Here is an 18993-nt window from a genome sequence, read left to right on the forward strand (position 1 = left end):
CATTTTCTAAAACAGGAGATTAATGTCATTTTATATGAGGTGGAGCTATCCAAACGTATTATTTTCAGCAGGTTTAAGGGCAGTCAAACAAATAAATAAAAACAAAAAATTTAGGAGGATATTGCTAGAAAACTGACTGCAACTAGGGGCATAAAAAGATCAGGGAAGGAGGTCAGGAAGAAGTGGCAAGCCTTGCTAAAAGGAAATGGGCACTGCAGAGGACAACATTTAATAAAACAGGTGGTGGGCCCAATGAGTCCTCCCTTTTCACAGCAGAGGAAGAGAAGGCCTTGTCATTTGGCACAAGTGCTTCAGATGGCATTTGTGGTGGTATTGACATCCATGGAGGAGTAGGGGTAACTCAACCTGAGCCTGAGTCAGGTCCTTCATGCTCAGAGGAACTATCAGTTTAATCTTCCATCTACCAGCACATCTCCTAGTCCTCCAAACAACCCTCCCAGGCCTCAGCCTCCATCTTCTGTTGTCCAGACTGCAGCCACACACCTCAGCAGTTTGAGAATCTTTGTAGTTGTAGTCAGGACATATGAGAGTGTCCTTATAGGGAGGAATAAGATGAAGAGGTGGTGGAGGAGGAGGAGGAGGTCAAAGATGGCATGATGGGGCCACATGATGGCCAACCAAGAAATGCCCAATACATGGTACAAGTCATTGACAGATTATTTTAGTTCATCCCTATTTTTCCCAGTCTTTGAAGCATATGTCATCTTTTATAAAAAATGTTGTTCATTCATTTAATTGAGATTAAAATGATTGGATTAAATTATTTCAATTTTTTTGTTTTTGTTTTCTGCCCTTTTTAATTATTTAATTTAGAAATTCATTTAAACAAAAAACGAGTAATAAAGTGTGCAATAAACTTAAAGTACAATCAAAACCTTATAATTACATTTCACTTGAATAAAGGTGTAATCTGCCGGTTGTCCTGCAGGTGACCTCATAACTCTGTCTTCTTACGATGCACTTAGGGATTTATGATTACTCCAGAGCACTCGTAGATCTACGATGATTTTTAAGTGCTACTTAAGTTACGATGCTTTTGGGAAACAGACCGTAATATTAAGATCAGTCGTACGATCGTTTTTACGATCTACTTAGGCTTACGATGCTTTTGGGAAACGCAGCCCTGGTTAAGAACAACAAAAGGGAGAGTAAATTATGACAGAATATTCATTTTTGGGTGAACTGCCCCTGTGTGTTTGCTTCATTATACAATATACTTTTCAATATAAATAATATACTGTATTTTACTGAAAGAACGATATGCGGTTCATAAATAATATTTATCTCAATGGTTGGACAGATGTCTTTCATTTACCCAATCCTTTTGCCAATAATATTAACAGCCAGTACAGTGGAAGTCAACCTCATAATTTTAAAATGCAAAAGCATTTTCCTTCCTTGCTGTGTGGTATGGATGCAGAGAGTTCACATGCTCTTCATGAGGAACCGACTGTGACTTAGAGACATTTTATTTCTGTAAGATTTAAAGAGCACTTATTATGCTTTTTTAACATTTTCAACTTTCTTTAGTGTGTAATGTTGCTGTTTGAGCATGAAAAAGGTCTGCAAAATTCTCTATATCAGTTTCTAAACTCCCTAAAACGCCTCGACTGTAGTCTTTAGAAGTTTTAATAGTTTTCTTCTGGTAACATGTCACAATATTCCTCATTTAAAGGATACACTGTCACTTTTCTTCAATCCTTCTTTTGTTCAATCCTTCTTCCAAAAAGTATTTTTTTGTCTCACCCTGATTCACTATGGTAAGCCTATTATTTAGTTTTGGAAATAGTGCACTTACTGTATGTCACTCACCCATGCGTGTCTTGTCATATCCATAAATAGAGGAAAGTTGTTTCGGCTACTTTGACACGTGTATGGTGTAGGAGTGGCATACTGTAGGTTAACTGACACAACGAGAGAGAAAGTTGTGTAGCTCTCTAACAGAGTTCATTGTAAAGCATTATCTATTGTGAAGGGTCATTTCATTATGTGTTGTTGTAGCTCTGTGCTGGAATACCGTGTCTATTAATAGATAGAGCTGCGTCTTCTGCTAGTCAGCTTGAGATCCTTTCCATCTAAACTGCTTATTTCTCTTAAGCCTAGTAGTCAATGTTTTATGAGCACTGCAGTATGATAACCATATTCATCCGCACAGTCACACAGAGCTGAAGCACAACCAAAACAATGTTCTTCTGCAAAATGCATGAAGCCCAAAAGTTACATAATGTACCTTTTAATAATTCCCACCCAAGGCATATGAAAAAAGGGTGCGAGGCCAGGTTAAGTTGAGTTAGTAGAGTGTTTAAATGGTTATGGTAAAGAACATGACATTTCTGAAACATTCTTGAAGCCATTGACCAATCACAACACACTGGTCCAGCCGACTAATCAGAGCAAATTGTGCTTTTCGGAAGGAGGGGCTTCATAGAGACAGGACCTACACAGAGCGTTACTGACAAAAAATTATGTAAAATATGTGAAAAATGTATTTTTTTGATCATTCAAGCATGAAATCATATTCCAGTAAACCCCAAAAACAAAATCAAGATTTTGTAAAAGGGCATGATATGGCCTCTAAGATTTTATGAGGTTTCTAAAAATGCAGAGAAGTATTACAAAAGTACAAAATATTGCATATGCGGTTTTACCACCAACCTGTCAGCTGCTCAGTGCTTTGCAAGTTCTCCACAGGGACTAAAGTGGGTTGTAACTCTAAGCTGGGGTGGATCGTACTCCACGAGACGACCAAGATGGGAGGAACAGAGGACGTGTGTGTCTTCACTGGGGCACAGCTGACACTGTTGATGCCATCCTTACACGAAAATCCATCAGGGCATGATTGGATCAAGCAGTCATCGTAATTATATTCACAGCTTTCACCCTGAAACACAAAATAAAGACATTTCTTACAACAATTATTTTCTCTAAGTGTTATTGAAATGCCTGCTGGCCTGGGATATTGTTTGATGCCACGTTCAACAATGTTGTCAGTACTATAATAAGGCAGGTTTCTGAAATAATTGCACAAGTATGTGGCATTACGGTGAGGAAGTACAAGTTTGATGCAATATGCTGAAAAATGCAGTGTACACAACTAGGCTGGGGGCATTAGAATTCAAGTGTGGTGCAGAACTCAAGTTTGGATGAATAAGAATGTAGTAGCAGCCTTGTAGCAGAAGCAATTATGGTTTCTGCTTTACCAGTTTTGGAGGATAACCATACATTTTCTTCTTTGTCTTTTTGAAGAGAACTTCCATTACTAAATACATTGAGTGCTGTATTGAAAGTTATAAGTGTGACATCTTCTCAACAAGGTTAAAGGTTCATATTTTTGTGCATGCAAGCTTTGCACAATTTCTTACTTTAAAGCATCAGTCTGTAGTTTTTCCTCTTTGTCGCCATCTCTGTTTGAAATCTGCAATTGCAGTTATTCACGGAATTATCAACTTTACGTGGGTTGTGCCTCGGTGTGGCACAGCGCGGATGAATCAAATGTTTTGAGGAGAATGTGTGGCTTTCAGTCACCGCGCTGATGTGGATACTGTCATTTGGAATCACAGATTCTACTTTTTGGAAATATGACCAACATAAGAATTTTCACCGGAAAATGCCATCTGAACAATTAAGTAACATCCACTTTTTTTCTGACCAACTAAAGGAAAAAAAGCATTGCAGTAAATCGCGCTGATTAAATCTAATGATTGCTTATCATATCACGTCAAATTGTGCAAATTATACTTTGTTCTCAAATTGTTAATGTTAACAACATCCGCACTGCGTGACTACAGTCTTTTGCAATTTACAACGGGTGAATCTCCAGTTGTGACTGGTGATTGTCGTTTGAACCGTATAAGTTTAATTATATCAAGTGCTGTGAGAAAATGCTAGAAATCTTCACCTCCAACATCCTCACACGCAACATAGCCTACTAGCCGAGACCCATTCTTTATGTGTGCAGATGTGACGTAATGACGCAAAGACATCCTCGAATTTCCGGCAGAAATCCACCAGTACCACTGGAATTAAAAAATTACAAGCATAGCGTTTTGAATCGAGCTAAGGCAAGCAGATCGATTTGAACACTGGCTGGTAATGTACTAACTCAAAAATCTATTTTGGATCATTTTTAACCCAAAAAAGTTATGGACTGCAGCTTTAAAAGCTTGACTAAATTACAGACAACCCAAACTTTAATACAACTAAAAGTATTCCTGTCTGGCACCCCAGCGAAACAAAATTGTTTACACTTTATTTTGGTAGTCCACTTTAGACATTCTACTTTGCAGTAAAATAACTTTGCAACTACATGTCAACTAGACTATTTTAATTTGCAACTGCATACCAACTAACTCTCATTAGAGTATTGGTGTTACTCTAATCTAGTAGACTGTTAGGTGTTAGGGTTCAGGTTAGTACAAACCCGATTCCAAAAAAGTTGGGGCACTGTACAAATCGTGAGTAAAAAAGGAATGGAATAATTTACAAATCTCATAAACTTATATTTTATTCACAGTAGAATATAGATAACATATCAAATGTTGAAAGTGAGACATTTTGAAATGTCATGCCAAATATCGGCTCATTTTGGATTTCATGAGAGCTACACATTCCAAAAAAGTTGGGACAGGTAGCAATAAGAGGCCGGAAAAGTTAAATGTACATGTAAGGAACAGCTGGAGGACCAATTTGCAACTTATCAGGTCAATTGGCAACATGATTGGGTATAAAAAGAGCCTCTCAGAGTGGCAGTGTCTCTCAGAAGTCAAGATGGGCAGAGGATCACCAATTCCCCCAATGCTGCGGCGAAAAATAGTGGAGCAATATCAGAAAGGAGTTTCTCAGAGAAAAATTGCAAAGAGTTTGAAGTTATCATCATCTACAGTGCATAATATCATCCAAAGATTCAGAGAATCTGGAGCAATCTCTGTGCGTAAGGGTCAAGGCCGGAAAACCATACTGGATGCCCATGATCTTCGGGCCCTTAGATGGCACTGCATCACATACAGGAATGCTACTGTAATGGAAATCACAACATTGGCTCAGGAATACTTCCAGAAAACATTGTCGGTGAACACAATCCACCGTGCCATTCGCCGTTGCCGGCTAAAACTCTATAGGTCAAAAAAGAAGCCATATCTAAACAGGATCCAGAAGCGCAGGCGTTTTCTCTGGGCCAAGGCTCATTTAAAATGGACTGTGGCAAAGTGGAAAACTGTTCTGTGGTCAGACGAATCAAAATTTGAAGTTCTTTTTGGAAAACTGGGACGCCATGTCATCCGGACTAAAGAGGACAAGGACAACCCAAGTTGTTATCAGCGCTCAGTTCAGAAGCCTGCATCTCTGATGGTATGGGGTTGCATGAGCGCGTGTGGCATGGGCAGCTTACACATCTGGAAAGGCACCATTAATGCTGAAAGGTATATCCAAGTTCTAGAACAACATATGCTCCCATCCAGACGTCGTCTCTTTCAGGGAAGACCTTGCATTTTCCAACATGACAATGCCAGACCACATACTGCATCAATTACAATATCATGGCTGCGTAGAAGAAGGATCCGGGTACTGAAATGGCCAGCCTGCAGTCCAGATCTTTCACCCATAGAAAACATTTGGCGCATCATAAAGAGGAAGATGCGACAAAGAAGACCTAAGACCGTTGAGCAACTAGAAGCCTGTATTAGACAAGAATGGGACAACATTCCTATTCCTAAACTTGAGCAACTTGTCTTCTCAGTCCCCAGACGTTTGCAGACTGTTATAAAAGGAAGAGGGGATGCCACACAGTGGTAAACATGGCCTTGTCCCAACTTTTTTGAGATGTGTTGATGCCATGAAATTTAAAATCAACTTATTTTTCCCTTAAAATGATACATTTTCTCAGTTTAAACATTTGATATGTCATCTATGTTGTATTCTGAAAAAAATATTGAAATTTGAAACTTCCACATCATTGCATTCTGTTTTTATTCACAATTTGTACAGTGTCCCAACTTTTTTGGAATCGGGTTTGTAGAATATGTTGACATGTACTTACCCAGTTAACACAGAACGTTCCCCTAATGTTATTTTTTGGTTATTTTTTTGGGAACCAAATACTTACGTTAGGGGAACGTTCTTTTTTGGTTTTATTTATATGTAATAGGGCTGTAGTCAAGACCACCTTTGTCGAGTCCAAGACAAGTCCAAGACCAGGACTAGTCGAGTCCAAGTCAAGACCGAGTCCAAAAAGGTTCGAGTCCGAGTCAAGACCGAGTCCAAAAAGGTTCGAGTCCGAGTCAAGACCGAGTCCAGGACAGGAAAAAAAAGTATGCTAAAAAATAAAGCCTATAGAAATTAAATAATTATGTAATAATTAAATAATGAATGATTTTAATTGTATTTAATTTGTATTTGTATTTAACAACAACAAAAAAATTAATTTCGACTGTGATCAGCCTGTCAATCATACACGCAATGTCAACCAGTTAAACTGCATGAGTGAGGGCCGAGCCAACACACACACACACACACACACTAAAGATGCGGATAAACCGCGGATCGGGCGGATGACGTGACAAAAAATTATATTTTAATTAAATTCGGGTGGGTGGCGGTTGGTAAGAAAAAGAAGGTACGAAAAAAAGATCCGGCTCTTTTCAGTGAGCTGAGTCAAACGAGCCGGCTCACGAAAAAGAGCCGAAATGCCCATCGCTAGTTATTAGGTGGCCACTGGCCAGTGTTTCACTTTCCCTCCAATAATATTTTGTTTTAATATCGCGGCGACGTATGTGTGCTTACTGGGAACATTATAAAGACACCTGGACTCGGTCAAAACCTAAAGCCATATTTGGCAAGACCAGTGGCCGAGACCGAGACAAGTCCAAGTCCGAATGCCAGCGAGTCCGAGACAAGTCCGAGACCATAGAAAAACGGTCTCGAGTCCGGACTCGAGTCCAAGACCGGACTCGAGTACTACAGCCCTATTATGTAACAATAAAATAACGTTCCCAGAACGTTGCTGGGTGGTTACCATAAAAAATAACGTTCTGGGAACCATAAACTAACATTCTGAGAATGTTCTGGGTACCAAAAACTCACGTTATGGGAACCAAAAATTGTTAGCTGGGTACAAAGTTATGTATACTCAGTAGAATGTCTGTTGGGGAGCATCAAAATAAAGTGCTAGTAGATATTAAGCAGACCGTCTACTAATACTAATGACAGGTATTTGACATGTATCACTTTATATTACTTATAGGTAGATATATTACTTATAGGTAGAAGAAACTCAAAAGTGGACTATCAAAATAAAGTATTACCAAAAATTAACATTCGACTAGAAAAAAAATTACACTGTCACTCAATGGAAGTCTATGAAGCATACCTGTAGCACTGATTTTAACAGAGTAAAGATCAGTGTTGATCAGAAAAAAGCTTTTCTGTTTGATTCACTGACATATGACAATGGTCTTGGATATCTTATACTGACACCTTGAGCTGTGGATGCAGCAGGTGAATGTGATTTCACAAAGTGCAACATGAATCAACGGCTGCATCTGAAATTGCATACTCTCTTGAGTAGGTACTCATGTTGAAGTAGTAATTACTACACAACCTCTAAAAAAAGCATGTTCTATATAGTATGAGTGTGTGTATAATGTACTACATTCGCCATGTAGTCATTATCATTTGACCTACCAGCGAAGTTATGTTGCTTCAACGTAACACATGGGATAGTAAAGGGTCCATCATATGCTCACTTCAGAATCTTGCCGGAAGAAGTAGTGCTTTTTGCCTACTGTACTGTGAATTCGGACATACTTATTTTGTCACATACTGTTTTTCACCTACTATATAGTAGGGAAGTATGCAGTTTCAGATGCAGCCAGCATTTTTGTTAATTCTGGAACAACATTCCAATCAACCAATCAGATCTGAGGGACAAGTTTACAGTTTATGTCAAGTTTAGGCTTACAACCAGGACTGGGTGCTTCTACATCAATGTTATTCACCTATAATTTCAACTATTGGGTAGGGTTAGAGTTAGGTGTAGGGATAGGGTTAGGAATACATTTTCAGACAGGAATGTTGTTCCAGGATCAACTAAATGTGTTGATCCAGGAACATGTCTTACTTTGCAAAATCATCGGACACCGGATGCACCAAATATCAGATGCCACAGTAGAAATGCCATAATCACAGTCATCCCTGATACATTTTTAGTTAGTCAATCAAAAATAAAATAGTTTTATATATAATTAATTTTAACCACAAATAACAAGGTTACCAAGATAAAAGGAGCAGTATTAAGCTGGTTATGTGCTGAAATTCACAATGTTTGTAATGGCTGACATTTTAATTAAAAATGTAATAAAAAAAAAAACTAATAAAAAAAAAAAAAGAAGAAAAATGTGCATGAATGATTCTTTCACAATATGATCAATAAGATGCCTTTAGAAAATAGGGTGGATTTCCAGGTTGGATGCTGAAAAATGATTTTGCATGATTTTTATACGTTTAAAGGTACTATTCTTTTCTTTGAATATAAACTTTTTAATTAGGAAAAATGACTAAGTGTACTTGTAAGTCAATTTTAGAGGAGAGTAGTTAGATTAACATTAATAGTCATATCTTATTGCTTATCTTTTTGTTTAGTGTTACTTCGACAGGCAACACTGCAGACATTCAAATATAAAAATAGGTAAATAGTGAACATTCTGTCATTGATAAGTGACATCTGTGCTTCCCTGCACTTGAAAAGCACCACAGGCATATTGAATACTAAAGAGCCCCGCTGCTTCCTCCCCGTCCTGAGGACGTCAAGGATATTTAAAGGCCATCGCAATATTGGAATGGAAACAAACGGATGGCGAATACTTGACAGGAGAAAGACAAACAGGATTGCGTCTCTCTCAAAATCACCTCAGGGGAAGATGAAGAGCTCAGGGAGGAGGAGAAAGGGGGGAGTGGGGGACTCAGGAAGACTTACCACAAATCCGGGCCGACAGAAGCAGGTGTAGCCATGGCCAGGCTCATTCTGGATGCACATTCCCTGGTTGCATGGTTGCAGCAAGCACTCATTAATGTCATCTTCACAGTGAAGACCTGTCCAACCTGCCAGGAACAAAAACCCAGAGTGCCACAGTTAGCCCACAACCAACAACCCCCACCTCCCGCTTCTCATACGTTTTCTACACCATCTCAATTCCTGCTTCATTTCCCTGTTCTGGAAAGCATCCACATGCGCACACATACAGAAGGTCTGAATACATTTTAATACTCTATGAGGCTTGTGTCTGTTTCAGTAGCCAGCGAGAGCAAATTACTCCCCAGAGGAACGTAAGTGATTTCTGCATGGTGGAATCAAGATGCACAAAGCCAAGATTTTTCACAAATCTTTATCTCTCTTGTGTTCTTCAGACATTAGATTGTTAGAAAAAAAAAAAAAAAAAAAAAAAAACATTTACAAAAGATATTCATAAACATGTATGGCATTTCCTATGCAGGGTTCCTACAATGAATTACATTTTTGTGACTTTTTCCAGTCGTTCGTGATATTTGGATAAGGATCAGAGTTGCTGATGAAAAAGATTGTAAAAGAATATATATTTTTAGAATTTCATCCACAATAGCAAAGATGCGAGACAAAAAAATGTGCATCATGGCAATAAAGCAATTTTAATTAAAACATAAACCTAGGAGAAATATACATAACTCTTTTCTATTTTGATATATTTAAAAAGGTAATTTATTCCGGTGATGCAAAGCTGAATTTTCAGCATCATTACTCCAAGTCTTCAGTCACATGATCCTTCAGAAATCAATCTAATATGCTACTCAAAAAACATTTATTATTATTATCAACTTTGAAAACTGTTTAATAAAATCTTACTGACCCCAAACTTTTGGATGGTAGTTGAAATTTTTCAAATAATTTAACATAAATTTCAAATATTTGGTTTAATTAATTGTTTTCCTTAGATTTCCAAGCACTTTCCAATGGTCGGGACAAATAGATCGTTTCGTCCCCAAACTCACACTATTGGTTGAGTAATTATAATAATTCGTTACATTTATATAGCGCATGGAAGGGGGAATCTCCTCAACCACCACCACCAGTAAATGTTGTGTCGGGTTGGTCAGGATAAACAAACAAAGCAAAATTTTGATAACACATGTTTGCATTGTCTCCACGTTTTAAGCTGGGAAATGGGGAAATGATTTCAACATGGAAAAAAATGCACATTATCAAGTTTTTTATTTACTGTGGAACCCTGTCTATAAAGCACAAATGCAATATTCAGTGAAAGACTGATACAGTACATATAATGCCCCTGCTTAATAAAAATGAATTAATATGGTATTACATTAGATATTTTCGATAACATTAAAGCCTCACCTGGTCGACAGTGACATTGGTAGCCATTGATGAGGTCTTGGCAGATGGCCCCATGAAAGCACGGCTCAGAACAGCATTCATTCATCTCTACCTCACAGAAATCTCCCACAAAACCTGGCAGGCAGCTGAATGAAAGCATTCCTCTTTTAAACTTTGCACAGAGAATCAGATGTTTTTATTCTCTAAAAACATGTCCCTTTAAAAGGTTGAACAGAATGCTACGACTTTCTGAGCCACAGCCTTGAGCCCATCAAAAAAGCAAATATTCAAAAGGAAAAAATATAATTAATGACAGACATATGGTCAGCTTAGCTTGTGAAAGCGCTGCCACACAGATGGTGAGCAAAGTGAGAAATGTCTCATTAACAGAGTTTGTTGGCATATAGAACATTTTCAAAATATTGCCTGGACTTTTTTTTTTTTTTTAGTTATGGTGATTACACTATGAACGCTGATGATTATGAACAGATTGTTGGTACACTAAAATACTTTGAGCGGTACACACTTAAACACTACAAGACACATTTTGAAGAGTAGAAATGTAGCTCTTATACAGTGCTGATACAGTACATTATAATTATTTTGCATAAATAAAAAAATAACTAACGTGAAAAGGTGTAATTAAAAAAGGGAAATGTTTGTTCTGTCCACACACCAGTAAAAAGAGATTGCACATTTCAGTGACAACAAAGTGAATGTTGCCATTTAGAATCTGTAAGAATATCAACAAGATATCAAGTAAAGATGAAAGACACTGACATATATTCTTTCCAAAGTGTCCAGAGGCGTTCTGAAGCAGCACTTCTTAAAATAATATCTGTAACGGTCCAGTCAGGGGGTCAGAATTTTTTTTATAAATCCTGAATTGTGAACAAAGATCTCACCAGAAACATGCAAGATATAAAGCAAAATCAGCAATTATGAAACACGTTGGTCTTTTGTATCATTGACCCAATATATATCATAAACTTTAAATCGAATTAAATATATATGTATATCCTATAAATATATTTAGATATAGATCCTATATAAATATATATTTAAATCGATTTAAAGTTTATGATATATATATTGAGTCAATAATGCAAGACCATCAGATTTTAAACGTGTTTCAAAATTGCTGATTTTGTATATATATTATATATATATATATATATATATGGGTCATTGACAAATAAGGTTTTTAAAAGTGTAAAAAAATAGAATGGAGATATAACTATATTTGAAACCATTTTTTAGTTTACCTAGGTGTTAACAATAAGATTTTGTGGTTTGTACAATCAATTAACACTGTTTTTTGTCATTCTTTACAAGATGGAAAAAATTTGTCACCAAAAAAGTCATTCGGTTTAACTACTGATTTGAAAGTTAAAAACTGATTTGACATTGATGTTGAGATAGTATATAGTGTGTACCACAGAAGAAATATTAAATAAAATTATCACTGATCTCATAAATGTAATAATTTATTGGATTACTCTAAACACTCCAACATATTCAAGTAAAACATTGCACAGGGAAAGGAGAAAAGGGGAAATGTAAAAAAAAATAGCCTTATCTGCTTTATATTTGTTTTATTGTAGTTCCTTTAGTTATTAAAAACAATATTATTCCATTTAAATATTTACTATATCGGTTTTACCGAATGACCTTTTGACACTTCAAAATCTTTCAAATACCTTTATATGTAGTAAAATATAATTAAAACCTTTTGGATTCAGTAAAAGAGATCAAGTTGTACTACAACTTATATTTATTATATATATTTGTTTTTTTTTTATTATTATTAAGGCCTTTGGACAAAAAAATGGCCCGTCACGTCATTGACCCATATACAGTGGGGAGAACAAGTATTTGATACACTGCCGATTTTGCAGGTTTTCCTACTCACAAAGCATGTAGAGGTCTGTAATTTTTATCATAGGTACACTTCAACTGTGAGAGACGGAATCTAAAACAAAAATCCAGAAAATCACATTGTATGATTTTTAAATAATTAATTTGCATTTTACTGCATGACATAAGTTTTTGATCACCTACCAACCAGTAAGAATTCCGGCTCTCACAGACCTGTTAGTTTTTCTTTAAGAAGCCCTCCTGTTCTCCACTCATTACCTGTATTAACTGCACCTGTTTGAACTCGTTACCTGTATAAAAGACACCTGTCCACACACTCAATCAAACAGACTCCAACCTCTCCACAATGACCAAGACCAGAGAGCTGTGTAAGGACATCAGGGATAAAATTGTAGACCTGCACAAGGCTGGGATAGGCTACAGGACAATAGGACATGGATTAAAATCCTGCAGCGCACGCAAGGTCCCCCTGCTCAAGCCAGCGCATGTCCAGGCCCGTCTGAAGTTTGCCGATGATCCAGAGGAGGAATGGGAGAAGGTCATGTGGTCTGATGAGACAAAAATAGAGTTTTTTGGTCTAAACTCGTCGTGTTTGGAGGAAGAAGAAGGATGAGTACAACCCCAAGAACACCATCCCAAACATGAAGCATGGAGGTGGAAACATCATTCTTTGGGGATGCTTTTCTACAAAGGGGACAGGACGACTGCACCGTATTGAGGGGAGGATGGATGGGGCCATGTATCGCGAGATCTTGGGAACAAGATCTCTGAGGGAACAACCTCCTTCCCTCAGTAAGAGCATTGAAGATGGGTCGTGGCTGGGTCTTCCAGCATGACAACGACCCGAAACACACAGCCAGGGCAACTAAGGAGTGGCTCCGTAAGAAGCATCTCAAGGTCCTGGAGTGGCCTAGCCAGTCTCCAGACCTGAACCCAATAGAAAATCTTTGGAGGGAGCTGAAAGTCCGTATTGCCCAGCGACAGCTCCGAAACCTGAAGGATCTGGAGAAGGTCTGTATGGAGGAGTGGGCCAAAATCCCTGCTGCAGTGTGTGCAAACCTGGTCAAGAACTACAGGAAACGTATGATCTCTGTAATTGCAAACAAAGGTTTCTGTACCAAATATTAAGTTCTGCTTTTCTGATATATCAAATACATGCCATGTATTTGCAAATGTCATGCAATAAAATGCAAATGACTTAAAAATCATACAATGTGATTTTCTGGATTTTTGTTTTAGATTCCGTCACTCACAGTTGAAGAGTACCTATGATAAAAATTACAGACTTCTACATGCTTTGTAAGTGAGAAAACCTGAAAAATCAGCAGTTTATCAAATAATTGTTCTCCCCACTGTATATATATATATATATATATATGTGTGTGTGTGTGTGTGTGTGTGCTATATGTATCGTTCAGTCATGAAACTCTAGAGGATGCAGCTTTCTTACATGCAATCTCCAAGCAATCACATCATTACCGCATGGCAAAAGCTGATTGGCCTCTGCAGATCCTGCAGCAAATGAGATTGTTTGCTCATTTAAATAGTTTGGTTCGTTGTTTGCTTTAGGAAATAGTCCTGCAGTGCGATCAATCAAGTTCCTCTGAAATCCCCCACCTCCCCCAGCTCCACCTGCCTAGATCTGCTATGGGATTTATGCATGTCTATTCATGCAGCAGCAACATCTACAATCTTTTGTAATTTACATAAAGATTATGTAATCTTTTTTTTTTTTTTTCTGTGGCAGTTTTGATGGCTTTCATATGAACATGTCAACAAGATCTGTTCTGAATCTTTAACATATATGCAAATGAGAAAAAGCTGATTTAACACTGACTGAGCTCCAATTTTTTTTTGTTCTTTAATATGTGTGCTTTTGTCCATTACCAAATGAAACAGGCTTAAATACAATCGGCCTGTGAGTCATCAGTCTGCAAGTGATTTCAAATGAGAGTAAACACAAAATGGGATGGGGGCGTTTGTTTTCCATTTGAGAAAATCAATCCAATGAGGCCTCATTTGGACAGACAATGCTTTCTCATTCCACAGCTGTCTGTCCGTCCGTGCATCAGTCCAGCAGACATGATGAGAATTGCAAATAGCATTATCGGCCGAGCTAATCAGAGAGTCTGGACAGAGGGCTTATTCACATTAGAATATTGTCTTAGGAGGAAGAGATAATGAGATATGTTATGTGTTGGATGGGCCCTTTTATGCAGAATGTGTAATGCACCACAATGCAATTTCAGCCCTTCAGTTCAGCGATAATGTTGTAGCAGCTGCTGCATAATCAGCCACTCTGGCAACCTTACAGACCTTTATAAAGTACCAAGAGGAACCGTGGAAATGTATCTGGATCAGTGTCTGGCAGTAACCAATTACAAGTTATATATTGAAAAATAAAATGTAAATCTAATTTTATTTTTATTTTGTTCAGTTTGTTAGTTGTGTTTTATTTGCAAACAAATGAATGTTTTAGTTGATCAACTTATTCTCATTCTCTTCCATACTTAGTGCTTTGAGTCTGAATGAAAATCAATGAATGAATCTGAACAAATCTTTTAGGTGAATGGACTCAAAAGTTTGAAGTCACTAAGATAACTCAAAAGCACTACCTCTATTATTTGTAAGTAACCCATGAGAGTTAATACTTTAAATGATGAATAACAATATTAATATTTATTATTTTGTTTAGCGATAGCTAAAGTAGCTGGTTACACTTTATTTCGATAGTCCACTTTAGACATTCTACTAACTGTAAGTACCTTTTCAACTACCTCTCATTAGAGTATTAGTAGACTGTCAGTAGACAGGTAAGTTATGGCTAGGTGTTAGGGTTCGGGTTAGTAGAATAAGTTGACTTGTAGTTGCCATGTAACTTATAGTCAGTAGAATGTCTGTTGGGGGACCAACAAAACAAAGTGTTAGCAAATATTAAGCAAACAGTCTACTAATCCTCTAATGACAGTTAGTTGACTCACTTATAGTTAGTAGAATGTCTAAAGTGGACTATCGAAATAAAGCGTTACCAAGTAGCTTCGACTTAGGCTCATATGGTTTTGGAAAACGTATATCCTAGGATAGTAAATACTGACAAATCAACTATTGTTAAACATCATATAGAAAAAGATCAGAAGTTTCATCTAGGTTTACATAATGTCTAAAGTATTGTTTTCACCTGCAAGTGAAGTTGGCCCCTGGTCCGTCCACACATGTCCCTCCATTGAAACACAGGGAGAAATTAAGAGACGTCTGCAGACACACATTCTGGTCAATGTCACAGTTCTTCCCAGTGAAACCATCTGCACATATGCAGGCATATTTGTCCAGAAGATCCACACAGGAGCCTCCATTAAGACATGGATGAGCCTCACACTCCTAGCATAAAAAAATAGAAATTAGCGACCTTGCTACATATATATATATACACATACATACATACATACATATACACACACACATATGCACACACAATGTATGTATATTACAATATATGGGGTGGAACAATCAATCAAAACATTATAAATAGTATTTCTCTGTCTTAATGGATGTCAGATTTAGATTATTATTTCTTTACACAAAACCAATAATTTAATAGTATTAAAATATTGGTTATTATTATAGTAAATTTCAAAGATTAGTAGATGACATGGATGAGTAGATTAGATAAGTGTTTACTATAAATTTTCACTGAATCACTAGTTTATTGCTTGATCATACCACTTTCATAGGGCACTAATACAGTTTTTACTGCATGCTGAATGGCTAAATTTAATTACGTTTCTGTGATTTAAAGATGTTCATATAAAAAAAAGATATATGGCACATTAGTGGAGTTGATATAGTAAGTGAGTATACAAACAGAATGGCAGATCTTGTCCTATAGTCATTACGAGAGCGAACAGCAGCTAATGATTTATTCCAAACAAGCCTCTAAAATCCTCCAAGCGACCAAGTGTTTCATCTCAGGGGTACATTTAAGGCCATGCTAGGTATTAAATCAATTAGAGATAGAAGTATTTTAATCACACACTTGTGTTTAGATGATTCCGTGGTTGTTATTCAGAAGAATAATCCCCAATATCTAAAGCATATACAGCATCCAAGATCTGTTTGAGTTAGTTAAAAAAGTGTTTAAATTCCTATTGTAAAAATTATGAACAGCATGGACAAATGTAAAAACTTATAAAATACACATAAAATACATTTAAAATCTACAAATAAAATCTGTATGAATCGGTGTATGAATGAGTGAGTGAATGGGTGAATGTGAGGCTATGTAAAGCGCTTTGGTGGCCATTTGTAAAAAAATTTTTTTTTACTTTTCAGTTCTTGATTTTCCTCTCTTCTCAGGAGATTATGGTGTTCCATTTCACTTATTAAGCATTTAAAAAAATCTACCATAACCCGACAATATGTCTGACCTTTCCATCATCTTAGTTGTCATTAGAATATGAAGGTACAGTATAATGAAGCTTACTCCCTTACTTTGTCTCCTGTGAGGTGCTTTTTGATTTAGTGTAATTTCTAACCAATTCACATCCATTATTGCGACAGCATCTACTTTGCAAAATTTGAAGCCAAGGGGGAAATTATTAGAACTTCAATACAAAGACAGTTTTAACATTTTACCATGTCTGATACAGTAAGCACAACATTTCCATTTTGCCATATATTTTTTTTAATTCTTCTTACAAAATCTTACACCGACTATGAAAATCACTCACCTGCAAATGGATATTGGACTAATATATATATATATATATATATTTTTTTTTTGTCATAGTACTACATAAACAAATAAAAAATTAAGCTATGATTGAAATCCAGTTTCTTATGATCTGTCATGTGACAGACAGGTTTAGTTCAACTATGTTCAGATTCAGAGAAAACAGAAACTGAAAACAAAGAATTCAAAAACTGTAGTTACTACGTTTTGCTTATAGACCACAAGCGGTGAAGATGTAATGGAATCTTTATTTATCACACGCAGGTCCAGTTGACCTTGTTTCTGTGACATTTAGATGACCCCTTTGAATGCTGCTATGAACTTGAACCGCATCCTAAGTTATATAAATATATAAGTTCCTTGCTGAAGGGCACATTGGCGATGGTTTATGGATTGTTCCTCGCACTACACTAGCAACCTTTCAGTTGAATCAGTTGGAAAATGGAACCAATTACCAGCCTTGACACTACCAACCACTAGACCACACCACTCGAAGACAAAAATTATATTAAGAACCAAAGTTACGTGAATTTATGAACAGAGTTCATATCCAACTGATTGAGAGTGCACACACACACACACACACACACGTTGGGTTTTCATGTTTTAAGGGTTTTGTATAGTGTACATGCTGTATATTCTATCCCCTAACCCTAAACCTAACCCATCACAGAAACCTTCTGCATTTTCATCACTTAGGCTGCATTTACTTTACATGGTTCAAGTGACCCAATTCCGATTTTCTCCTCCCATGTGACACAGATAAGATATAACACATGAACGTGTACGCAGGAAAAAAGCACATGGATTCCGATATTCCAAAGGTAGAAAAAAAATTACACTCATTTATTATCAGTATTTTATAATTGAATTAAAGTGGTCATGACATGAAAAATCTAATTTGCCTTGATATTTTTACATATAAGTGGTCTTTGTACCATTAAAACCTCCTTCAAGTTTCATAACTTAAAACGTCATCCTCATTATAAAGCATTTATTTAATCAAGCTCCAAAAACAGTTCGTGGGTTACCGATATTGGGTGATCTGTGACTTCACACAAGCAAATTCATTTGCATATGCCTGCCTCCAGAGCAAGACATTGATGACTAGTTATACATCATCACACCATAGGCCCCGCCCACTGGCTTTCAGTCACTTAATGACTGACATCTGCCTACACCATATGAGAGCATGTTAAAAGCAAATAGAACCTATTATAATCACTGACGCTGTCTACAATTAATACAATATACAGATGCCCATTCACTTTCTGAAGTACTTCACGCACTTGAGTCTGTTTAGTCTAATGGTATCCAGAATTGCGTCAGTTGATTATATGTTTGTTCAGAGTAGTTTGTTTTGTTAAGGAGGCACTGTGTAATGGAGAGTTTGCAAAGAAACATGTTCAAAGATTAAGCAGCCAACTGTATTTAATCTGACAGCAGTTGCATCATAAACAATTTCATAATGCTTTTTCTGATAATGTTTTCAAAACACTCGCGTTGATACTGTTTCCTATGCATATGACATTAGCCAATCATAAAAGTGTCTGTTTACTCACAAGCCTCAAAGAAGCCGCCCCTTAAAAGCGGGTCATTTCAGGCAGAGGGTCAGAATGAAGATAGACTTTTTTTTCCCCCCGCATATTTCTTTGTTTTTGTTTTTTTGTTTTGTTTTTGTGCAAAAAACTTTATTAACATTAAAAGTGAACCTTAAGGGACATATTAAAATAGTTTAAAAAGTCTCCCATTAAATTGACGGCTCTACAGTTCTCTGGTTATTCACTGGACTACGAAAAAATATATGTAACTCATCAGTAGTATACAGCCCTTTGAGTAGAATGTCTTTATTGTAATTTGCTGGAGTTTTGTATTAACTGCCTATTTTTATTGTCCAAAAGTTGATTTCTTAACCTACAATATGTTCTGCAGTATGGCTCAAAAGACGCTGTGTTTTGTTATATTCACCAACCATACGGGAGAGAAATGACAATAAACCAACTTGATT

General features: G+C 36.8%; 1 protein-coding gene across 1 annotated transcript in view; it reads right to left on the reverse strand.

The window, feature by feature from the left end:
- eys (eyes shut homolog) overlaps positions 1-18993 on the reverse strand; it is a gene marked incomplete at its 5' end in the record, with an annotated part of 292239 nt that overhangs the window by 128139 nt on the left and 145107 nt on the right. Inside the window, 4 exons of the mRNA XM_084390837.1 lie at positions 2670-2902; positions 8990-9114; positions 10400-10524; positions 15435-15634. Coding sequence (XP_084246963.1) covers positions 2670-2902; positions 8990-9114; positions 10400-10524; positions 15435-15634 — 683 coding nt within the window. The remainder of the gene's footprint in view (positions 1-2669; positions 2903-8989; positions 9115-10399; positions 10525-15434; positions 15635-18993) is intronic.

This window comes from Rutilus rutilus (genome assembly GCF_951802725.1).
Source record: "Rutilus rutilus genome assembly, chromosome: 20".
In the NCBI taxonomy this organism is placed as follows: Eukaryota; Metazoa; Chordata; class Actinopteri; order Cypriniformes; family Leuciscidae; genus Rutilus; species Rutilus rutilus.